The 21,075-nt window shown below is 44.5% G+C and overlaps 1 protein-coding gene across 1 annotated transcript in view; it reads right to left on the bottom strand.

Moving 5' to 3' along the window:
- The window catches only part of NOC2L (NOC2 like nucleolar associated transcriptional repressor), a 108,362-nt gene that overhangs the window by 40,086 nt on the left and 47,201 nt on the right, over positions 1–21,075 (bottom strand). The window contains exons 12-14 of the mRNA XM_040427124.1: positions 19,411–19,522; positions 1,590–1,703; positions 691–792 (exon numbers count right to left, since the gene is read on the bottom strand). Coding sequence (XP_040283058.1) covers positions 691–792; positions 1,590–1,703; positions 19,411–19,522 — 328 coding nt within the window. The remainder of the gene's footprint in view (positions 1–690; positions 793–1,589; positions 1,704–19,410; positions 19,523–21,075) is intronic.

The following is a 21,075-nucleotide window of genomic DNA, read 5'->3' as shown; positions in this document are numbered from 1 at the left end:
GAACAGGCCATAAACGTTAGTTTGGGGGGGCGGAGGAGTTAACGCAGCAACCCTGCTAATCAATGGTCGTAGGGCTATCCTGAATGGCTTCGGCCTGCTCACTGTTTACTTCAGCTTGTACAGCACAACGCCATATTTTTCACAGCAACTGCATAGAAATAGGAATGGACACCCACATGCTACACATTGATGTAGCGCCACTAAGCATAAATGCTAAACATGGGGCTATTTCTATACCTTTGGACCAAAATGCATAGGTCCACTCACCACGTCAAGGTGGCCTCTTTCAATTGGGTCCCTACACCACTTGGTGGCCACCGCCACCACAAAACGGCACCTGCATTCGGCAAGACTCAGCCCAACGGCATCCCTTCTTCCAGGCTAAGCCCTGAATTACATCACCGGACAGGCACAATATCGCAGAAATGGCCGCCATGCAGAACTCCACTGTGTGAATAGTTCTAAAAAGCTCACTTTTCCACATGGTCTCAGGAAACAGGACTGCGACGAAGTACGTATTAACCCTTGAAGGCACCTGGGTCGAAAGGATGGAGTGACGCTATTAATACAGGACAGTGTGTACTTTCCTCAGCAGCCGCGTCTGGTATAACAGATTACCACCATTCAAGTGGACTGAGACTTTCCAAATACATCATGACCATTTAGTCCACGTACAAGGATCCATCCTACCTGTATAATGGCGGGAAGTACCAGTTCTGGGAATCCAATGCTGTGGGCCTGGGTGTGCACGTATTCTAATGTCAGGTCATAAATCTGCTCAATCAGTCCGTCCTGAAGACAAGAGCACAAAGAAAATAATTATACCAGAAGGACGAAATATCGCAAACTGTTCTGGGTTCTCACTTGCAAGGCCTTCCTACCACCTCCTCCGGTGCCCTGGCTGACGGCGACAGTGTTCCCGGTATCATCACAGAAACGCTGCTGCTATCAGCCAGGACACAGGGGGTCGGAAAGGCGTGCAAGGGAGAACACGGAGCACTAGCAGGGAATGGGACAACCCTTGTGGCACTTTCAACAGAGTTCACATAATGGATAAAAGATGATTTTTGAACCAGGGGTTTTCTGAGATCTTGGATAGATCATCAATATCTGATCAGTGGGGGTCCGACATCCAGGATTCCCACCGATCAGCTGTTTGAGAAGGTAGCGCCCGGGCCTCCTAACAGCTTTTCCATCGGCCGCAGCTCATTGAAGTGGATGGGGCTGAGCAGCCATATCACGCGCAGCTGCTATCAAATGGACGGCGCTGTGCTTGGTGAGCAGAGAGAAGGCTGCGGATAGTGCCTTCTCAAACAGGCGATCGGCGGGGGTCCCAGGTGTCGGACCCCACAGATCAGATATCCAGAGGATAGGTTATCAGTAAAAAGATCTCTGAAAACCCTTTTAAGAAGCCCAATTATAGCCACGCATTCAGCACTAGGAGGGCATTGCATAGAAGGAAAGAAATAAAATGGGTGGGGGGGATTATCTTTGTGCCAACACAATATCTTACAGCATGTGTGGACATGAATATATGATACATAAAGTGCAGACTATACTAGATGGCTGTTGGTGGATAGGACATTTACCCTGAACACTTTCTCCAGGAGGTTCACATTGGACAACTTCAGGATCACAGCAAAGTTGATTGGTTTTACACTAATCCTTCCGGGCCGTTTGTTAAAATTCACTTGCTGCAAAATCTGAAAAAATAAATAAAAATAAGATTATGGTAAGTCTTTTCGCTTGACTTAGAAAAAAAAAAAAAAAAACACAAAGTGGCAGAGCAGCAGTACATATTCACATCAAGGTTTGTACATCTGGGCCATCTTCCAGGACGGTTAACTTGTCAGCAGATTAGGATTTTCTAATTAATATGTAATTACCTAATGGTGTTCTCGTGGTGTTAATTCCTTTTCTCTGCATTCTCAATGCAAAGACATCGATAGGATGCGCAATTATTACGCACACTAGAACAGACTGAGGGTACACGCAGGTGGCAGTGTAGTTTGTGCAGATTTTCCATGTGGACTCAAAATACGCATGTGTTACTTGTGGCGGATTTCCACTCTGATTTGCCCCAGATCTCATTCAAAATCCGCACAAAAATCTACAAGTAATATGCACCGTTTACACATGTGGCCATAATGTGATTTTTAAAAGGTTTTTCCCATTTTGCAAGACGTTCAAATGATGTGGAGCATAAAATAACTTCAGATTCCTACGCGGTCTGCTTTTTAAAGGGGTTGTCTCGTGCCGACAACCCCTGGACTTGTGGCCTATCAGAGCTTAGAACGTCATAAAGGCTGACGTTTAAGCTCGGGACTCCCCTCCCAGTGGGAGCCGGAATACAATTCCAGCTGCTGGGGAAAAGAACAACTAGATTCGGGTCCCCCTGCAATAACAATTTCAGCTGAGGGTCCTGAGACAATGGGAGAGATTTTCTGTTTTTATTGAGTCTGTGTTTGTGCCAAAATTATCAAATATCACAAGTTCTATAAATCTGGTCCATCTTTAAAACATGTTATTGCACTCCACCCCCCCCTACTGGACTGGGACTGGGACTGGGCCTTTTTTTGAGACATTGAATTCTGAAGTCAAACTAATACAGGTAACCATGCACACTATACTGCTAGCTTTTCAAAATTGAAGTGGGTGATGTAAAAATGCAAAAAGTTGCAAAATATTTGAGCTAAGGAGCCATAAGAATCTATTTTACCATGCAACAAAACAAAAAAAAAAAAAAAAAAAAAAAAAAACTTTGTCTGCTACTGGGCGAAAACCGTTTGTCCTATACTAAATTAAGTGTGCGGATTACAAATCCGAAGTCAGAATTGCTATGCATAAGTATGCCTAAATGAATTAAGCACTTGGAAAGCATTAAATAATTTTGAACACAACGAGTTTTACTCCAACAATTACCTGATCTACATTAAAGTTTGCGTAGAAAACAGTGTATGAAAATGTATTGGAATAACAGAATTTCCAAAAGTCTCGTTTTTCAGTTTAAAAGTCTTACTTGAGCAAGGCCCAGTACTGTTAAAAGTGCTTCAGGCATCTGCTTTTGCGTTTGTGAACAGTCATATTTTCCCATTGCAAAAACCAGCAGTAGTTGCCCATCATGTTGGGATTCCAGCGGCCTTGATACCTGTTCTCCATTGTAGAAATATCTTTATGGAACCGCTCTCCATGTTCGTCAGTTACGTGTCCCAAATTGGGTGGAAAAAAGTCAAGATGGGAATGTAAGAAATGCACTTTCAATGACATTCGGCAGCCAAGTTGTTCATATGCTGTAAGCATGTTGTCTACTAATTCAGCATAGTTTGCAGCTCGTCTGTTCCCAAGGAAGTTCTGCACTACTAGCACAAATGCATGCAAGCTGCAAGACGCACTCGCTTTGTCAGATTCTTGCGCTGATCATAAGTAGTGGATTTGCCACATATGTAGCAGAATTTGTCTGTATCGTTAACACATTTGCGTTTATCCATCTTAAGTTTCAAAACTGATAGCACTATAACAGATCACTTTATCAAAATCTGTCCAGTTTGCCTTATATACTTACTGCTGACATCAGCCTGAGTGCGTCTGAACAAGTCTGGACATATCCATTGGAATATCTCCAATATAATGCATTAATATAACTAATTAGGCTTTGCATGTATAACTAAACCATTTAAGGACCTCCCCAAACATTGCGCCCGCTCGCACGTGCAGCGGGCACCATAGCCACCGGTTTCTGCTATTTTAAATAGCAGAGACCCGCGGCACATGTATGCGATCAGCCATAAGGCTAGACGTATACATTTTCCCTTTCAGATGCCGTGGTCAAATATGACCACGGCATCTGCGCAGTCCGGAAGAGGAAGTCGTGCACTTCCGCTCCGGTAACAGCGTTCCCCAGCTGAGATCGGGGAACCTGTTAAATTGATCTAATAGGCTGAAGCCTCAAGCAGGCTTCGGTGCCTATTAGATGACTATACCAATACAGGCCACTAGGTGGCAGAATTGTATTGGTATAGAAACATAGAATGTGTCGGCAGATAAGAACCATTTGGCCCATCTAGTCTGCCCAATATATCTGAATCCTATTAATAGTCCCTGGCCCTATCTTATATGAAGGATAGCCTTATGCCTATCCCATGCATGCTTAAAGGGACTCTGTCACCACTTTCTAACCCCCCCTTTTCAAAGTATTGTTATCTGCATGGCGCCCCTGTGATTATAAATGTGTTGTTAGAAGTTAAATTCGCCGTCTCCTTTTGATAAAAGAGCTTTTATCTAACCTGTCAATCTTCTTGATAAGGTGCCCAGGGCGTTTCTTTTCGTCTCAATCTGCCGCCCGCCGCCGCCACCGTTGGTGCCCAGCTCCTCCCCTCATGCTTTCAGCGCCGCCTGAATGTAATCAAATACGCCTCCGGCTCTCTCTGTGCCCCCTCCTCCTTTTCAAAGATCCCGCGCGTGCGCACAGGGCTGTGCCTGATGCGCCCGTGCGGACATTTACAATCAGCCTCATTGAGCGAAGTGCGCATGCGCGCACTTCGCTCAACCTCCTCATCAGACGAGCACTGCAGCCTGCTGCAGTGCTCGTCTGATGAGGAGGTTGAGCGAAGTGCGCGCATGCGCACTTCGCTCAATGAGGCTGATTGTAAATGTCCGCACGGGCGCATCAGGCACAGCCCTGTGCGCACGCGCGGGATCTTTGAAAAGGAGGAGGGGGCACAGAGAGAGCCGGAGGCGTATTTGATTACATTCAGGCGGCGCTGAAAGCATGAGGGGAGGAGCTGGGCACCAACGGTGGCGGCGGCGGGCGGCAGATTGAGACGAAAAGAAACGCCCTGGGCACCTTATCAAGAAGATTGACAGGTTAGATAAAAGCTCTTTTTATCAAAAGGAGACGGCGAATTTAACTTCTAACAACACATTTATAATCACAGGGGCGCCATGCAGATAACAATACTTTGAAAAGGGGGGGTTAGAAAGTGGTGACAGAGTCCCTTTAAACTCCTTCACTGTATTTGCAGCTACCACTTCTGCAGGCAATATAGACATCAATGAACACAATAGGCAATATGATTGCCAGTTATGGTCACCCAAGGCGACTTAAAAAAAAGAAGAAGTTTTTGCAAATATAAAAAAAAATAAAAAAATTATAAAAAAAAGTTCAAATCACCCCCCTTCCCTTAAAATAAAAATACTTAATAAAAAAATAAACATCACGGGCATCATCGCGTGCGAAAATGCCCATACTATTAAAACAATATTAAAAACAGCATACAGGAAAAAAAATTAAACAGCTTATTTGGCATTTTTTGTCACTTCAACTACCCAATAATTTTTTTTGAAAAAGTGATCAAAGTCACACACACACTTCAAATTGGTATCAAAAGATCAAAATAACAGATTGTCCCGCAAAAAAAAATTGAGTGCTCACACAGCCCCGTACACAACTACAAAAAAGTTATAGGGGGCAGAATATGGTTATAAAAAAATAAATTTTCCTCCTCAAAGGTTTAAAAAAAAAAAATTTCAGTATGAAAAACGCAAGAAAAATTATCCAAGTGTGGCATTGTTGTAACCGCACTGACCTGTAGAATGAGGATAACAGGTAAATTTTTCCGCATAGTGCACAGTGAAAAAAAATAAAAACCTTTATCAGAATTGCGTTTTTCCCCAATTCTACCGCATTTGAAATTTCTACTTCCTACTACATTGTATGCAACCGTAAATGGTGTCATTAGAAAGTGCAACTTGTCCCGCCAAAAATAAGCCCTCATAAGGCTATGTGAATGGAAAAATAAAAAAGTTAGGACTATGGGAAGGCGGGGAGTGAAAAAACAAAAACATGGAAAATCCCAGGGTCCTTAAGGGGTTAAAATCTAGACATGTCAGGAATCAGTGCCCTCATTTTAGTATAAATCACATGTTTTTCTCTCAGTAGCAAAATCATTGTTGTGCAGTATTTTGTGACTTTTTGGAAGATAGAATTCAGGAGTGCAGGGCTTGATAAACTCCCCCTATTGGATTGTCTCTATGGCACGTATCCTCACATAAACCTATTATTGCAGGAATACAAATCCCATTATATAGCAATACTGGAAAAAAGCTAAAAAACATTCTTTCAGTGAAAGGTGATCACTAGATTAATCACTTAACGACTCTTGAAGGATACCGCAGTCACGGGTGGGCAGGACATGTATGGGGCGGACTCACCAGGTGATCCCACTCTATACGCAGTCGGTGCCAGCTAGAGTTGTGAAGATACCAAAATTTTGCACAAAAAAAATTATTTCACAAAGAATACCCACACATTAACCCCATGTTGCCAGTTCAATACAATTACGATGATATCAAACTTTTATCTTTTTTATTTTGTTTCACTAGTTAAAAAAAAAAAAAGCCCTAATTTTTAATTTTTTTTAGATTTCAGTATACAGAGCTTTATGAGGGATTGTGATTCGCGGGACAAACTGTAGTTTTCATTGGTACCATTTTTGGGGTACATTCAACTTTTAAAATCACTGTTATTCAACTTTTTGGGGGGAACAAGGTGAAAAAAAAATGGCAAAGTGCGTGTTTTTATTGCTGACCTCAAAGGTCCTTAAACTTATCAGCTTCCAGCACCGCGAGGATGCTGTGAGTTTCTCTCCCTTGCCCTCCTATTCTCCCCTCCCTGTCATGCCCCCTCCTTATCGGGCTACTTCGTTATTTCATTGGTGGCTTTGTGCACGCCATGTTCTCTGGTAGAGAGAGATACTAAGCTGCACATATTGTATCAATTCGGTTATCAAAGTAACAGCAGGCACTTGGCCACAATGCCCAGGATTGGAGATGACTCTGAGCCTAGTCATGCAGCTGTTAAGTGCGACCACGGCATCTGTGAAGATAAATAAGAGGAAGAGGGCTCCCTCCGTCCTCCAACTGGTGACCCCGTGGTAAAATCCAGTCTGTTGCCACGGCAGCACAAGGCCTTGTGAAGGCTGCCAATGCTGTCATACTGAGCTTCCTGAAAAGCCATGTCCCAGGCACAGCCTGACAGGCAGCCAGTAAAAATCCATCTGGCTGCAATACCAAGCACAGCCACTATACAATGTACTGTGCCTGGTATATTGTGGGGAGGTTGCATTACTCAAGTGCCACAGCCTCATCAATACTGTACACCTGGAAAACCCCATAACTTAAGAGATCTACATAAAAACAGTCCCAAAGGGTTAGTCAAAAAAGCCTATAATATTTCTACAGATACCCCTGGTGTTACCTTAGTCTGGCCCTGTTCAGGCAAAGCACCGGTCCCAAAAAGGGAGACCCTGATCTCTAATCTCATCTCTTGTAAGACCCTGATGATTGCTAGATCAAGTGCAAGAGGCAATAGGGTATACAAATGCCATAATTGTGACCAGTACAGGTATACACAGATCACCTTCTCCACTCCGTTATTAAGAATTACAATTAACATATGGCAGAAGTTTCAGCTCGAGATGACCAGACATTTAGCAATTTTCCCTTATGTCTGGCCAATAGGGGCAAGGATCCAATGGAATCTAACACATTACGTAAAAGCTACCAGTTACTTAACAGGAAAAAAAAGCCATATCAAAAAGAACTGCACTTTTCTAGTCTGTCGTTACACTATTTGAATTTATGTGCTTCTGTGTACCATGCAATATATAGCAAAGAATTGTAGCATCACTATTTCCTCTAACATTCAGCAATGGAAGAAAGTTCAGCAGCTGGACATCTCAACACGTGGAAAGGGTTATGTAAAAAACAAACTGACTGCCAAAAAAATTTAACAGAACTGATTGTCTACCTTATATCCTCAGATTGTAAGCTCTTGCGAGCAGGGCCCTCATTCCTCTTGTAATAATCGACTTGTCTGTTGCTATGTTATGACTGTTTGTACACGAACCCCTGAATTGTAAGGCGCTGCGAAATATGTTTGCGCTATACAAATAAAGATTATTATTATTATTACCTTGACAGCTCACATCCACAGTTTGATAACCAAACGCATTAGATCAGCCAAAAAAGACAGATTAGAAGAGGAACTAGCAAATAGAACTTACACAAGAACCATGAGTAGGCAATTATCGGGGAGGAACCGTTCATTCCTGATAATTGCCTGCTTTGTCCTTTACATGCTGCAATCACCTATGCCAGAGGCAGCACTCAGAGCCCTCTCTGTGGGCACCTGCACCCTGGAAAAAGTCTATGGCGTACCAATATGCCTTAGACTTTTCCTGCCATTCATCAGCGTAGGGCGCACTATGAACAGCGCAGGCAGCGCACTGGATGTAGGCCGGCTATTATAGAGAAATGATAAAGTACATGGAAGATATACTATACTGGACTGTAGTATTCAGGGTAAATTGCTGTGTTTGCACATTGTGCTCAATAAGTGGGTTTTGGGTTGCAGTTTGGGCACTCAGTCTCTAACAGGTTCGCCGTCACTGACCTATGCTGTATGGGAAGGAGTGATCGATACTGCATCGGCCTTGTCCACCTCAGGATAGTAAAGGGGGGGTAGAGCCCAGCCACAATGAGGGCGCCAGTCACCAAAAGGAAATGGGGTCAAATAAGGAAAGCTGTAAAGTGGATAGATATTTGTGGTATGTGCTACTACTGGGAGATGGTCTGAAATCAGTGCGTAAAGGGCCCTTGGGTGCCTATCACCATAGGAATAAGGATATATAAAAATATGATATGGTAAAGACCACAGAGGATGCGTACCCAAGGGAAGAGCTTTAAAAGATATGCACACACACACACACACACACACACACACACACACACTCACCTAAAGAATTATTAGGAACACCATACTAATACGGTGTTGGACCCCCTTTTGCCTTCAGAACTGCCTTAATTCTACGTGCCATTGATTCAACAAGGTGCTGATAGCATTCTTTAGAAATGTTGGCCCATATTGATAGGATAGCATCTTGCAGTTGATGGAGATTTGAGGGATGCACATCCAGGGCATGAAGCTCCCGTTCCACCACATCCCAAAGATGCTCTATTGGGTTGAGATCTGGTGACTGTGGGGGCCATTTTAGTACAGTGAACTCATTGTCATGTTCAAGAAACCAATTTGAAATGATTCGAGCTTTGTGACATGGTGCATTATCCTGCTGGAAGTAGCCATCAGAGGATGGATACATGTTCTCATTCTGTTTACGCCAAATTCGGACTCTACCATTTGAATGTCTCAACAGAAATCTAGACTCATCAGACCAGGCAACATTTTTCCAGTCTTCAACAGTCCAATTTTGGTGAGCTCGTGCAAATTGTAGCCTCTTTTTCCTATTTGTAGTGGAGATGAGTGGTACCCGGTGGGGTCTTCTGCTGTTGTAGCCCATCCGCCTCAAGGTTGTGCGTGTTGTGGCTTCACAAATGCTTTGCTGCATATCTCGGTTGTAACGAGTGGTTATTTCAGGCAATGTTGCTCTTCTATCAGCTTGAATCAGTCGGCCCATTCTCCTCTGACCTCTAGCATCCACAAGGCATTTTCGCCCACAGGACTGCCGCATACTGGATGTTTTTCCTTTTTCACACCATTCTTTGTAAACCCTAGAAATGGTTGTGCGGGAAAATCCCAGTAACTGAGCAGATTGTGAAATACTCAGACCGGCCTGTCTGGCACCAACAACCACGCCACGCTCAAAATTGCTTAAATCCCCTTTCTTTCCCATTCTGACATTCAGTTTGGAGTTCAGGAGATTGTCTTGACCAGGAGCACCCCCCTAAATGCATTGAAGCAACTGCCATGTGATTGGTTGACTAGATAATTGCATTAATGAGAAATAGAACAGGTGTTCCTAATAATTCTTTAGGTGAGTGTAATATATATATATATGCAATTAGTAACTCACTTCACAAGGGGAGATAGTCTATGGGAGTCAAGACACCCATAGGCTAATCTCCCCAGTCAGGATCGCTTGTAGAATCATAGGAGGGTACTTCAGGAAGATTCTCTTTAATAAAAAACAAGGCTCGACATTTTTTCGGGAGTTTACATAAATACCCCCTTCCTCAGGAGCAACAGTATACATACAACAATAAAAGCTGACAGATGATGTCGGGGAAACAAGGATCAGGCATAATGAATATTTTTGCCCCATCTTTTTGGGGCAGCTTCCCCATCTGGAAGCGTATGGGTTAATGCATATTGATGGTATCCCCATTGCAGAACAGTTTTCCAAAGCGCTTCCTGTTAGGTGCGTCGGTAAGAGGCTTACACTGTGAATTCAATCATTTAATTAGAAAATGGTTCTTGTAAAACCATTAGAGAAGGGAATCTTTAAACCTCCCGTCTGGATGCAAAAGGGCACAGTCAATGCGCAGACTTTACAACCTCAGGTGTCTCAGACAGATTAACAGCTCCTGCTTTCTCCATCCACTCTATTCCCACTACCACAAGCTAGGCAAACCATCCAGTTTCTTCCAGAAAATAATTCACGAAAAACTAAAAAGTGATTCAATCCTTCCGACTGGTCTTAGACGTCTTAATGGCTTAAGCATTTTCCCCCCAAAAAATAATAATCCCAAATGTTTCAAATGCAGCGTATACTTGGCAACCAACCAGATACACTTAAAGGGAAGCCGTCAACTGCACTATGCTGCCCACAAAGAGCGCCGCATTAGTGTAATGACAGACCCACAGATTTTAGTGGTCTGTCATTTCAGGGATGGCAATCAGTAGTTTGAGGCAAGGACTACACTTGTATGCACGACACCTGTCACAGGCAGGATCGCTGAACAGCGGTGATCTCATAGAAATGAATGGGATCGCCGCGGCAGACGCAACAAGTCCAGCCACGTTGGATTTCTTGCGACTGCTGAGACGATCCCATTCATTTCTTTGAGATCACCGCTACTCAGCGATCCTGGCCGTGACAGGTGTCGCGCGACCAGTGTAGCCCTTGCCTAAAACTACTAAATGCCATCCCAGAAGTGACAGCCCTTGCTGTAAAACGGTTAGGGCAGCGCTAAAGTCTGCCCATCAGAGCCGGTGACATCAGAGCCTTAGGCCCCTTTCACACAGGCGAGTATTCCGCGCGGATGCATTGTGAACGCATTGCACCCGCACTAAATCCTGACCCATTCATTTCTATGGGGCTGTGCACACAAGCGGTGATTTTCACGCATCACTTGTGCGTTGCGTGAAAATCGCAGCATGCTCCTCTTTGTGCGTTTTTCACGTAATGCAGGACCCATAGAAATGAATGGGGTTGCGTGAAAATCGCAAGCATCCGCAAGCAAGTGCGGATGCGGTGCGATTTTTACGCACGGTTGCTAGGTGACGACCGGGATGGGGACCCGATCATTATTATTTCCCCTTATAACATGGTTATAAGGGAAAATAATAGCATTCTGAATACAGAATGCATAGTACAATAGGGCTGGAGGGGTTTAAATAAAATAATTTAACTCACCTTAATCCACTTGTTCGCGCAGCCGGCATCTCTTCTGTCTTTATCTGTGAGCAATAGGACCTTTTATGACGTCACTACGCTCATCACATGATCCATCACCATTGTGATGGACCATGTGATGGACCATGTGATGGACGCAGTGACGTCAAAGGTCCTATTGCTCACAGATGAAGACAGAAGAGAAGCCGGGCTGCGCGAACAAGTGGATTTTTTTTTAACCCCTCCAGCCCTATTGTACTATGCATTCTGTATTAAAAATGCTATTATTTTCCCTTATAACCATGTTATAAGGGGAAATAATACAATCTACACTACAACTAACCCAAACCTGAACTTCTGTGAAAAAGTTCGGGTCTGGGTACCACAGTCGGTTTTTTATCACGCGCGTGCAAAACACATTGCACCCGCGCGATAAAAACTGAACATCGGAACGCAATCGCAGTCAAAACTGACTGCAATTGCATTCCTACTCACGCGGGTTTGCCGCAATGCACCGGGACGCATCCGGACACGCTCGTCTGCAAGGGGCCATAAGGGACTATATATCTACATACACACAGGATATGTGACTGTAAATAATATTATAAGTGATAACCAGCATGGGTTTACCAAGGACAGAAGTTGTCAGACTAAACTGATTTGTTTTTATGAGGAGGTGAGTAGTAGCCTGGACAGAGAGGCGGCTGTGGATGTAGGGTTTCTGGATTTTGCAAAGGCTTTTGATACTGTCCCTCAGACGCTTAATAAGTAAAGTAAGGTCTATTGGCTTGGAAAGTATAGTTTGTAATTGGATTGAAAACTGGCTGAAGGACTGTGTCCAGAGAGTTGTGGTCAATGATTCCTATTCAGAATGGTCCCAGGTTATAAGTGGTGTACCCCAAGGTTCGGTGCTGGGTCCTCTATTATTTAAAATTTATTTATTAATGATATTGAGGACGGGATTAATAGCACCATTTCTATTTTTGCAGATGACACTAAGCTATGTAGTACTGTGCAGTCTATGGAAGATGTCCATAAACTACAAGCTGACTAGAACACTCTGAGTGATTAGGCTATGTTATGCATCTTGGTAGTAATAATCTCTCTGCATCATATGTCCTAGGGGATGTAACATTGGGAGAGTCTTTTATAGAGAAGGATTTGGGTGTCCTTGTGGATGGTAGATTAAATAGCATACAATGTCAATCAGCTGCTTCTAAGGCCACCAGGATATTGTCATGCATTAAACGAGGCAGGGATGTGATATTACCACTTTACAAAGCGCTGGTGCGGCCTCATCTGGAATACGCAGTCCAGTTCTGGGCACCAGTCCATAGAAAGGATGCACTGCAGCGGGAAAAAGTACAGAGGAGAGCGACTAAACTGATAAGGGGCATGGAGGGTCTTAGTTTTGAAGAAAGATTAAAAGAATTACATTTATTTAGTCTTGAGAAGAGACGTCTAAGGGGGGACATGATTAACCTATACAAATATATAAATGGACCATACAAAAAATACGGTGAAAAACTGTTCCATGTAAAATGCCCTCAAAAGACAAGGGCGGTGCCTCCGACTGGAGAGGAAAAAGTTCAGTCTCCGGAAGCGTCAAAGCTTCTTTACTGTAAGAACGGTGAATCTGTGGAATAGACTTCCTCAGGACGTGGTCACAGCAGGAACAGTGGACAGTTTTAAAAAGGATTTAGATAAATTCTTAAAAGTAAGGCTACATTCGCTTTGGCGTTTTGGTTTCCGTTTGTGAGATCCGTTTAGGGCTCTCACAAGCGGTCCAAAATGGATCAGTTTTGCCCCAATTCATTCTGAATGGAAAAGGATCTGCTCAGAATGCATCAGTTTGCCCCCGTTCCATCTCCATTCCGCTTTGGGGGCGGACACCAAAACGCTGCTTGCAGCGTTTTGGTGTCCGTCTGACGAAACTGAGCCGAACAGATACGTCCTGGCACACAATGTAGGTCAATGAGGACAGATCCGTTTTCTATGACACAATCTGGCACAATAGAAAACTGATCCGTCCTCCATTGACTTTCAATGGTTTTCAAGATGGATCAGTCTTGGCTATGTTAAAGATAATACAAACGGATCCATTCTGAACGGAGGCAGACTGTTGTATTATCTGAACGGATCCATCTGTGCAGATCAATGACAGATTTGCATCAAACGCGAGTGTGAAAGTAGCCTAAATGATATTAATGCTTATGAAAAACGTGTAGAAATCTGAGTCTCACTTCCTTCTGGGATTCGCGTCCCCACCTATCCCTTGGTTGAACTTGATGGATTTGTGTATTTTTTCAACCGTATTAACTATGTGACTATGAGGCTTAGAGCCCCTGCCCTCACCCACCTCCCGATGGTTTCGCTCCTATGCACATCAGGAAAGGCGACCTGCATCAGCAGTAATGGAGGGTGGGGGGCAGAAAGCCTCATCGGACTCCTCTCAGTAGTACGGATCGCCATCACAGGAGTGAATAACCGCTGAAATCTGCAGGTCTCTCTACACTAGAGCTGTCCTCCGTGAGGGCAGCATAGTGCAGGTGACAAGTTCCCCTTTAAGGGAGGCTAACTTTTTGGATGGAGCCAATGTCAATTCTGTAAATTCACTAAGATAGATTAGTGGTGTCTTGTGAAGGTCCCAGGGACATAATGGGGGTGGGGGGGGGGCTCCCTGTTTCAGACAGCTACGCGCCAGAAAAGCTGCTGTGGTAGATCCAGCCCATCTATACATTACATGGATGGCCATATACTACCACTGCAGGAGAATTGTCTGGTTAGCCGAAGCTTCAGCTGATACATTTAAAAAGTTGCAGTCTTCACGTGACAACCTCTGTATGGTACATGCACACAGCAGGGCAGGTTATGCCCATTTCCATGCGGATTCCGCTTCATTTCCATATGAAAACCGGCATGTCTTACTTGCCCTTTCATTTCCCCACATCACACCCTTCACTTTGCAAAAAGTGAAATCTGCACTGAAAATCCATACAAACCATTGACGTGCTGCAGATTCCAAAATCCTTGCACTTGAGTTTTTAAAAATCTATCTACTTGGTTGGTACTGTATTATACTGCAGGTTTTACTGTGCGTAATAAACACAGTGTGCATACTGTCTTAAAGAGGACCTTTCACCGATTATTACTCTATGAACTAACTATACAGACATGGAGAGCGGCGCCCGGGGATCTCACTGCACTTACTATTATCCCCGGGCGCCGCTCCGTTCTCCTGTTATGTCCTCCGGTATCTCTGCTCACTAAGTTATAGTAGGCGGAGATTCCAGTCACTAAGTTATGGTAGGCGGAGTCTGCCCTTGTTCTGCTCTAGCGCTGGCCAATCGCAGCGCAGAGCTCACAGCCTGGGAGGTTATTTTCTCCCAGGCAGTGAGCTCTGCAATGCGATTGGCCAGCGCTACAGAAGAACAAGGGCAGACTCCGCCTACCATAACTTAGTGAACGGAGATACCGGAGGACATAGCAGGAGAATGGAGCGGCGCCCGGGGATAATAGTAAGTGCAGTGAGATCCCCGGGCGCCGCTCTATATGTCTGTATAGTTAGTTAATAGTGTAATAATCAGTGAAAATCTGCTCCTAGATCTGGTACCTGCCAAAAAGGTCAAGAGAGACACTAGACCAGGAGTGCACAACCTTTTCTGGTTGGGGGCCACATTGTCAGACTGTAGGAATCCCATGGGCCGAAAAAAAAAATAAAGTTAAAAGGGGTATTACCAACTGATATACTGTATTTGTTGCATATACATACAGTATACACCATAAATGTCTGGTTACGCCTCCAGGACTCCCATCTAATGAGAGAATACATGAAAAATGCATGTGAGCAGCCACAAGACAGACATAAATGTCTATCACCAGATGGTTGAGGGCCGCACAGTATGATATTGGAGGGCCGCAGGTTGTGCACCCCTGCTCTAGACTATCAGCTAGCACTAATATAGCTACTGTGCCGAAATATAAGTCATCACACAGTTTTGCAACATGTCGCCATAAACTCAATAAACGCCCATTTGCAGGATGGGATCATTCAGAGCAGTCTCCAGATAATTCCCATTTAAACTAGCAAAATGATCGACGACTCAAATATTGTTTATAGCGGACGAAACTGACCGTGCGTAAGATATTAGAGCGATCTCCCATGTAGGGAATTCTCTCCCCTCGTTAGGTGTAATCAGAAGATTTAACTAAAGGATGATATTGCTACCCAGCAATCGTATCCTGTAAATGGGCCTTAAGAGATGCGAGGCGCTGTGGCCAAAAGTTAAATGACGGTAATGAAGCCTTGGCTCAGCCAGTGAAGAACAGAAGCTGCCTTACTGACCTTAGGAAATTAAAACTGCAGACACTTTCTAAAAGGGTATGTGCGTCTGAATGACCCATCATGCGATCTGCGGCAAAATAATCTGAGGATCTCTGCCGTGATTCTGTATGAACGACTGCTATGAGTACACAAACAGATCAGCCATTTACCAATGTGGCTAACGCACTGCGGTTTCTGCACGGAAACTGCACCAAGAGGCGACATGTAAGTTTGCGTTGCCCAGTTCAAATCCATGCAGAAAAAAATTGCGCCTGTAGAAACTGCAATGCGGATTCCAACAATGGGGCATAGATTTCTCAAGGCTTTTAGTGCCGACTGTGCACCAGAACGTGTGCAAAAAAATACCGCTGTGTGAACTTACTTGTATATTTCAGGCCTTGGAACTTGTGTTTCTACAGCTGTTCTATTTATGACTTTTTGCCAGATTTAGCCTAATTTATATCAGAACTATGTATTTTATTCCATGTTGTAGGAGGAGCCTGGTATCAAATCAACGGGGCAATAGAGGGTCTACACGTGGCTCATTAAAATGTGGCCAAGTGATTAAAGAGGACCTGTCACCGCTCCGGACATGCCTGTTTTAATAACTTCATGCATCCCCCATGTAATAACGATTCTGGAGCATCTATTCTTATGGCTCTATGTTGTGCCATTCCTCTATTATTTCTACTAGACAGACTAGCAGTCTGCAGTAAGGGTACAGTGGGAATGTAACCAGTTGAGGGGGGTGTACCTGCACAGACTCCCTCTATCCAGTCAGTGCTGCCATTTTCAGACTGTGCACGTACACCCCCCCCCCCCCCCACACACACACTTTCTACCACCCCTCTGTACCCTTACTGCAGACTGCTAGAAATTCATTCATAATTTCTAGTAGAATTAATAAAGGAATGGCAAAACAGAGTCATAAGAATAGATGCTCCAGAATTATTACATTGGGGAATGCATGAAGCTATTAAAATAGGCATGTCAGCAGTGGTGACAGGTCCTCTAACACAACATAAAATAAAGGTGGGGGTGGGACATGACCACAGTTTTAGTGAATAGGACGGGGCTCCAATAGCAGTCTCTGCCCATAGACAGATTTGGTGCGGTTTATGGAAAATACTCCTAGTCGAGTCATTAGTGCAGAGATCTTTGCCATATCTTCAGAAAGCAGCCAGTTTACTACAGCTGGGACAAGGCTATGCTACTACTACTCCAGGCACTACTACTCATCCTCTTTTTCTCAGAATATATCTTCAGGTCAATAAACTGTCAAGTTGTTAGACATTCTGCCTGGTGAATGCGGCAGTACTGCATCAGTCATGTATCACTTAGAAAAGCTGGATGACAACCCCTATGGGAACTCTAATGGAGACAGGTACAGACAGGCTGAAAAGAAATTAACTATTTTTTTTCTCCAGTTTAAAGGTGGAAATGCAGATACTGTATGAAAATACGCTGTGCAGACGATCCTGCATTCTAGAGCAGTGTAGTGTCGAATTGACCCATGACATGCAGGCATTGCTGAAAAGCAGAGGAATGTCAGCTAAAAAGAAAAGAAAGCAAGCTACAGGAAAGAAAATATAAGCCTGCTAAGTAGGTAGATATCTATGGTGAGCAGGGACGGAGCCTGTCTATACGACTCCCCAGGGCAGCAGGCAGCAGCCATGGACCTGCAGGGAGGGGAATGGAACGGATCACAGAGACGAAGCTGGCAAGGAACAGAAGGATGTGGGCTGGACGGAGCCGAGCAGCCGCAAAAGTATTTCCTTCCACTAAACAACATCTTGGCTCTGAGACAGAGTGAGCATCACGAGGCAGCATAAACCTCCGATGCTTCCCATCTTCAATCCCAATGCTACCAAAATGCAAACTGAAGCCAAGAACTTCAATAAAACCTCCACCTAAACCTCACCCCCTCTTGCACCGTCACTGCCGGGTCTGGCCAGGAGAGTCAGACTAGACAGCGCAATGAGAAAGCGTAAGGAAAAAAAAAAAAACTTGCGGAAAATAGAAAGTTGCAGTTGCTGATCAAAGAGAAAACTAAAGTAGGGAGGTGGGGTACGGACAGAAGACAGGCAGTGGAAATGTATCGCCCAGAGGCAATGCTGGCGGGATGAGCCGGGGCACAGAAACTCATAGAAATTCTGCTCCTCGGATAAGAAGCCTCCTGCCGGTTAACGTGCGGAGAACTGGTCAATCTCTGGCCAGGAGCCAATTTACTCACAAGACAATCGCAGAAAAGTAGTCAGCACTTGCAAAGGACAAGTTGGTAAAGTACTATACACTAATCAGCAAGGGAGGGACAGAAAAATGTTGAATAAAAATGATGCATTGCTTTTTTTTGCAAGATAGATACTTAAAAAAAATAACACAGGTTCATTGGAAGCTACTGGTATACCAAGATCCTTAAAGGGGTTCAGAATATTAAAGGCCTATCCTCGGGAATGCTCAGACCGGGCGCAGGTCAACAGAACAATGTAAACAACGATGACGCTGCAGCCCACGCACGAGCGCCATAGCCCCTACAAAGAATGGACCCGAATCCTTCCAATCCAATACGGATGGCCTACCAATTCTCTGATCCCAGAAAACACCTTCAGTGATATGTACTAAGACATGTTGTATCTTGCGATTGTTAAAGTGATTGCAAAGCTTTAATTAACCATGGTTAAAGGGGTATTCCGCCAGTAGGAAGTGAAGGCACATTGCTAGGATTTGCTTTCGCTTGCTGATCATTGTCTGACCACTGAGGGCTCCACTAACTGCTGCAATAAAGGGGCGTCAGGGTTCTGTGGAGCACCATGGCTGCTTCTAAATCTTTTGGGCAGTCCAGGTGCTGTGTAGGTACTGAAAATCCATTAGGATGCTCTGCCCAGCGTCTAGCTAGGATCGGCCATGTGCAGAAACGATGCTCCTTCAGCCCCCATGGCTGGTGGGGGTTCCCTGCAGTCAGGGTCCCACCGATCCTAAAAAAAACTAATGCTATAGAATGAAATTAAAGGGATTGTCTCACTTCAGCAAATAGCATTAATCATGTAGAGGAAGTTAATACAAGGCACTTACTAATGTATTGTGATTATCCATATTGCTTCCTTTGCTGGCTGGATTCATTTTTCTATCACATTATACACTGCTCGTTTCCATGGTTATGACCACCCTGCAATCCAATTGTGGTGGTCATGCTTGCACACTATAGGAAAAAACGCCAGCCTCTCTGGTGGCTGGGAGCACATAGGCTAGTGCTTTTTCCTATAGTATGCAAGCACGACCACTGCTGCTGGATTGCAGGGTGACCGTAACCATGGAAACGAGCTGCGCATAATGTAATAGAAAAATGAATCCAGCCAGCAAAGGAAGCAATATGGACAATCACAATACATTAGTAAGTGTCTTGCATTAACTTCCTCTACATAATAAATGTTATTTGCTGAAGCGAGACAACCCCTTTAAGCACGGCCACAATTTCGCTCTCACAGAGTTGTACAGCATCCATTAGAATACAAACCTCTGTGCGCTGCTGTGTAGAAACAGGGACATGTACAGCATGGTGTGTACAGCGCACTAAATATGCCAAAAATCATAAGGGAAGAACGCAAAGGCATCATGGGCATGCAAATAAAGGATATGACTGCAGCATTAACAGCACATATGAGCAGGAGAGCATACCTCCAGGATGAAGGGTAACACAGGGATGAAGACTCCGGTGCTTTCTGACAGCAGTGTCAAGGCCCGGATACAGTGCATCCTCAGAGGGAAGTAGCGTGCAGTGGGAACGAGCCTAGAGAAAAAGAAGTGGAGTGTAAACACCGCACAATACAAGCCTTCTAGGACACACGATTGCCCAGTAGGAAAGTACTACACAAGAGAACAGAGTTGCAGCCATAGAAAGGCACATCAAATTAAGACTACATGTGATCGCTTGTGAATATAAGCTTGTCTGCTCCTATTATACAGGCACTGCAGATGCAAGTTTTACTGCCGCTTAAAAGAAGGTTAAATTTGGATATTTTTGGGGAGATATTTTCCTTAAAAACAGCCAACTTCCTGTTCTGTAGCACCTCAATTATCCAACGCACCCCTATTAACAGGTCCCATTACTGTCTGGAGATCGGAGCAATACTGCCATCTAATGGTGCATGCGGGTAATGCTATGCTTACAATCGCTGTAAATCTTCCAGAGAGGGAAAGATCTCCAGACTATTTGGAGCCTGATGTGCAAACCATCGACTCCTTCACTCTCTTGCGCAGGAAGAGAATCAAATAAAAAAAATGAAAGGATTAAATACAGATCTCTACAGTGTAGTCTGTCAGCTCCCACATCAACTCCAACCTCAGCATAGGCCATGTAGGGTATGTGCACTGCATCAGAAACATCTCTCTTTTGAAAATCTGTGCCTAGAATCATTCATCTTTTTAAAAAAATGCTAATTAGGTTTCAAGTGCCCTGTGGGCGGGGTTGCACCATCCGGTGCACCATCACTACACCAGTATAACCGCCCATCACCACCTCCTCGTGGCTGATTGACAGCGCCAGGCGTCATTGCTCCCAGTCTAAGCTCTGCACATGCGCAGAACGTTTGGTGCTGCGGCCTCACCTCACTGTATTGCTCATGTGCTAATAAGAGACAGCGCAGCACAGGGACGAGATTTCAGTGCTGATATTGATGACGCAGGGGACGACTGGGACTGTCAATCAACCATTAGGGGAGGCGATGAGCGGCAATAAAGGTATAGCAATGGTGCACCGGATGGCACAACCCCGCCTACAGTGCACTTGAAACCTAATTTGTCCACAATCAAAATATTGGGTTAAATACACCCATTCACCTCTACCTGAGCAAGCCCTTAGGTAGGTGCTGCTGTGTACATCCCAGTTTGGCAATCAATAAAACCATCATGAAACATTGTACAGAGGCTCAAACCCTGCTTTCACATCCCTATGAAGTACGCAGTGCTACATCCCCATACTCTTGTATTCATGCATTATATTACAGGGGTTGTCCCATTAAGAGCCTGTCCAATAAGAACCTGATCTGCAGGGATTTGACCTCTGGGGCCCCCACCTTGCTCCTTGTTTCAATGAACTGTCGACCACTCCATTCAACTCCAAGGGACTGTAAGAGATAGCTTACAATCGCTACCCTACATCTGGCACCTCCACAGACCTGAACGGAGCGACAGCACGCAGGCGTGACCACTACTTCATTCCAAGAGGGATCACATCCCCATTCTGATGATCGGCAGGGGCCCCAGCGGTTAGCCCACTGTGGACAGGGGATACCTTGTCTTAATGGGACAAACCCTTTAAAGGGGACCCGTCTCCTTTCCCGA

Source organism: Bufo bufo, chromosome 1, assembly GCF_905171765.1.
Source record: "Bufo bufo chromosome 1, aBufBuf1.1, whole genome shotgun sequence".
In the NCBI taxonomy this organism is placed as follows: Eukaryota; Metazoa; Chordata; class Amphibia; order Anura; family Bufonidae; genus Bufo; species Bufo bufo.
Note: the sequence above shows the minus strand (reverse complement) of the source record. Positions and strands in the feature narration are given on the sequence as shown.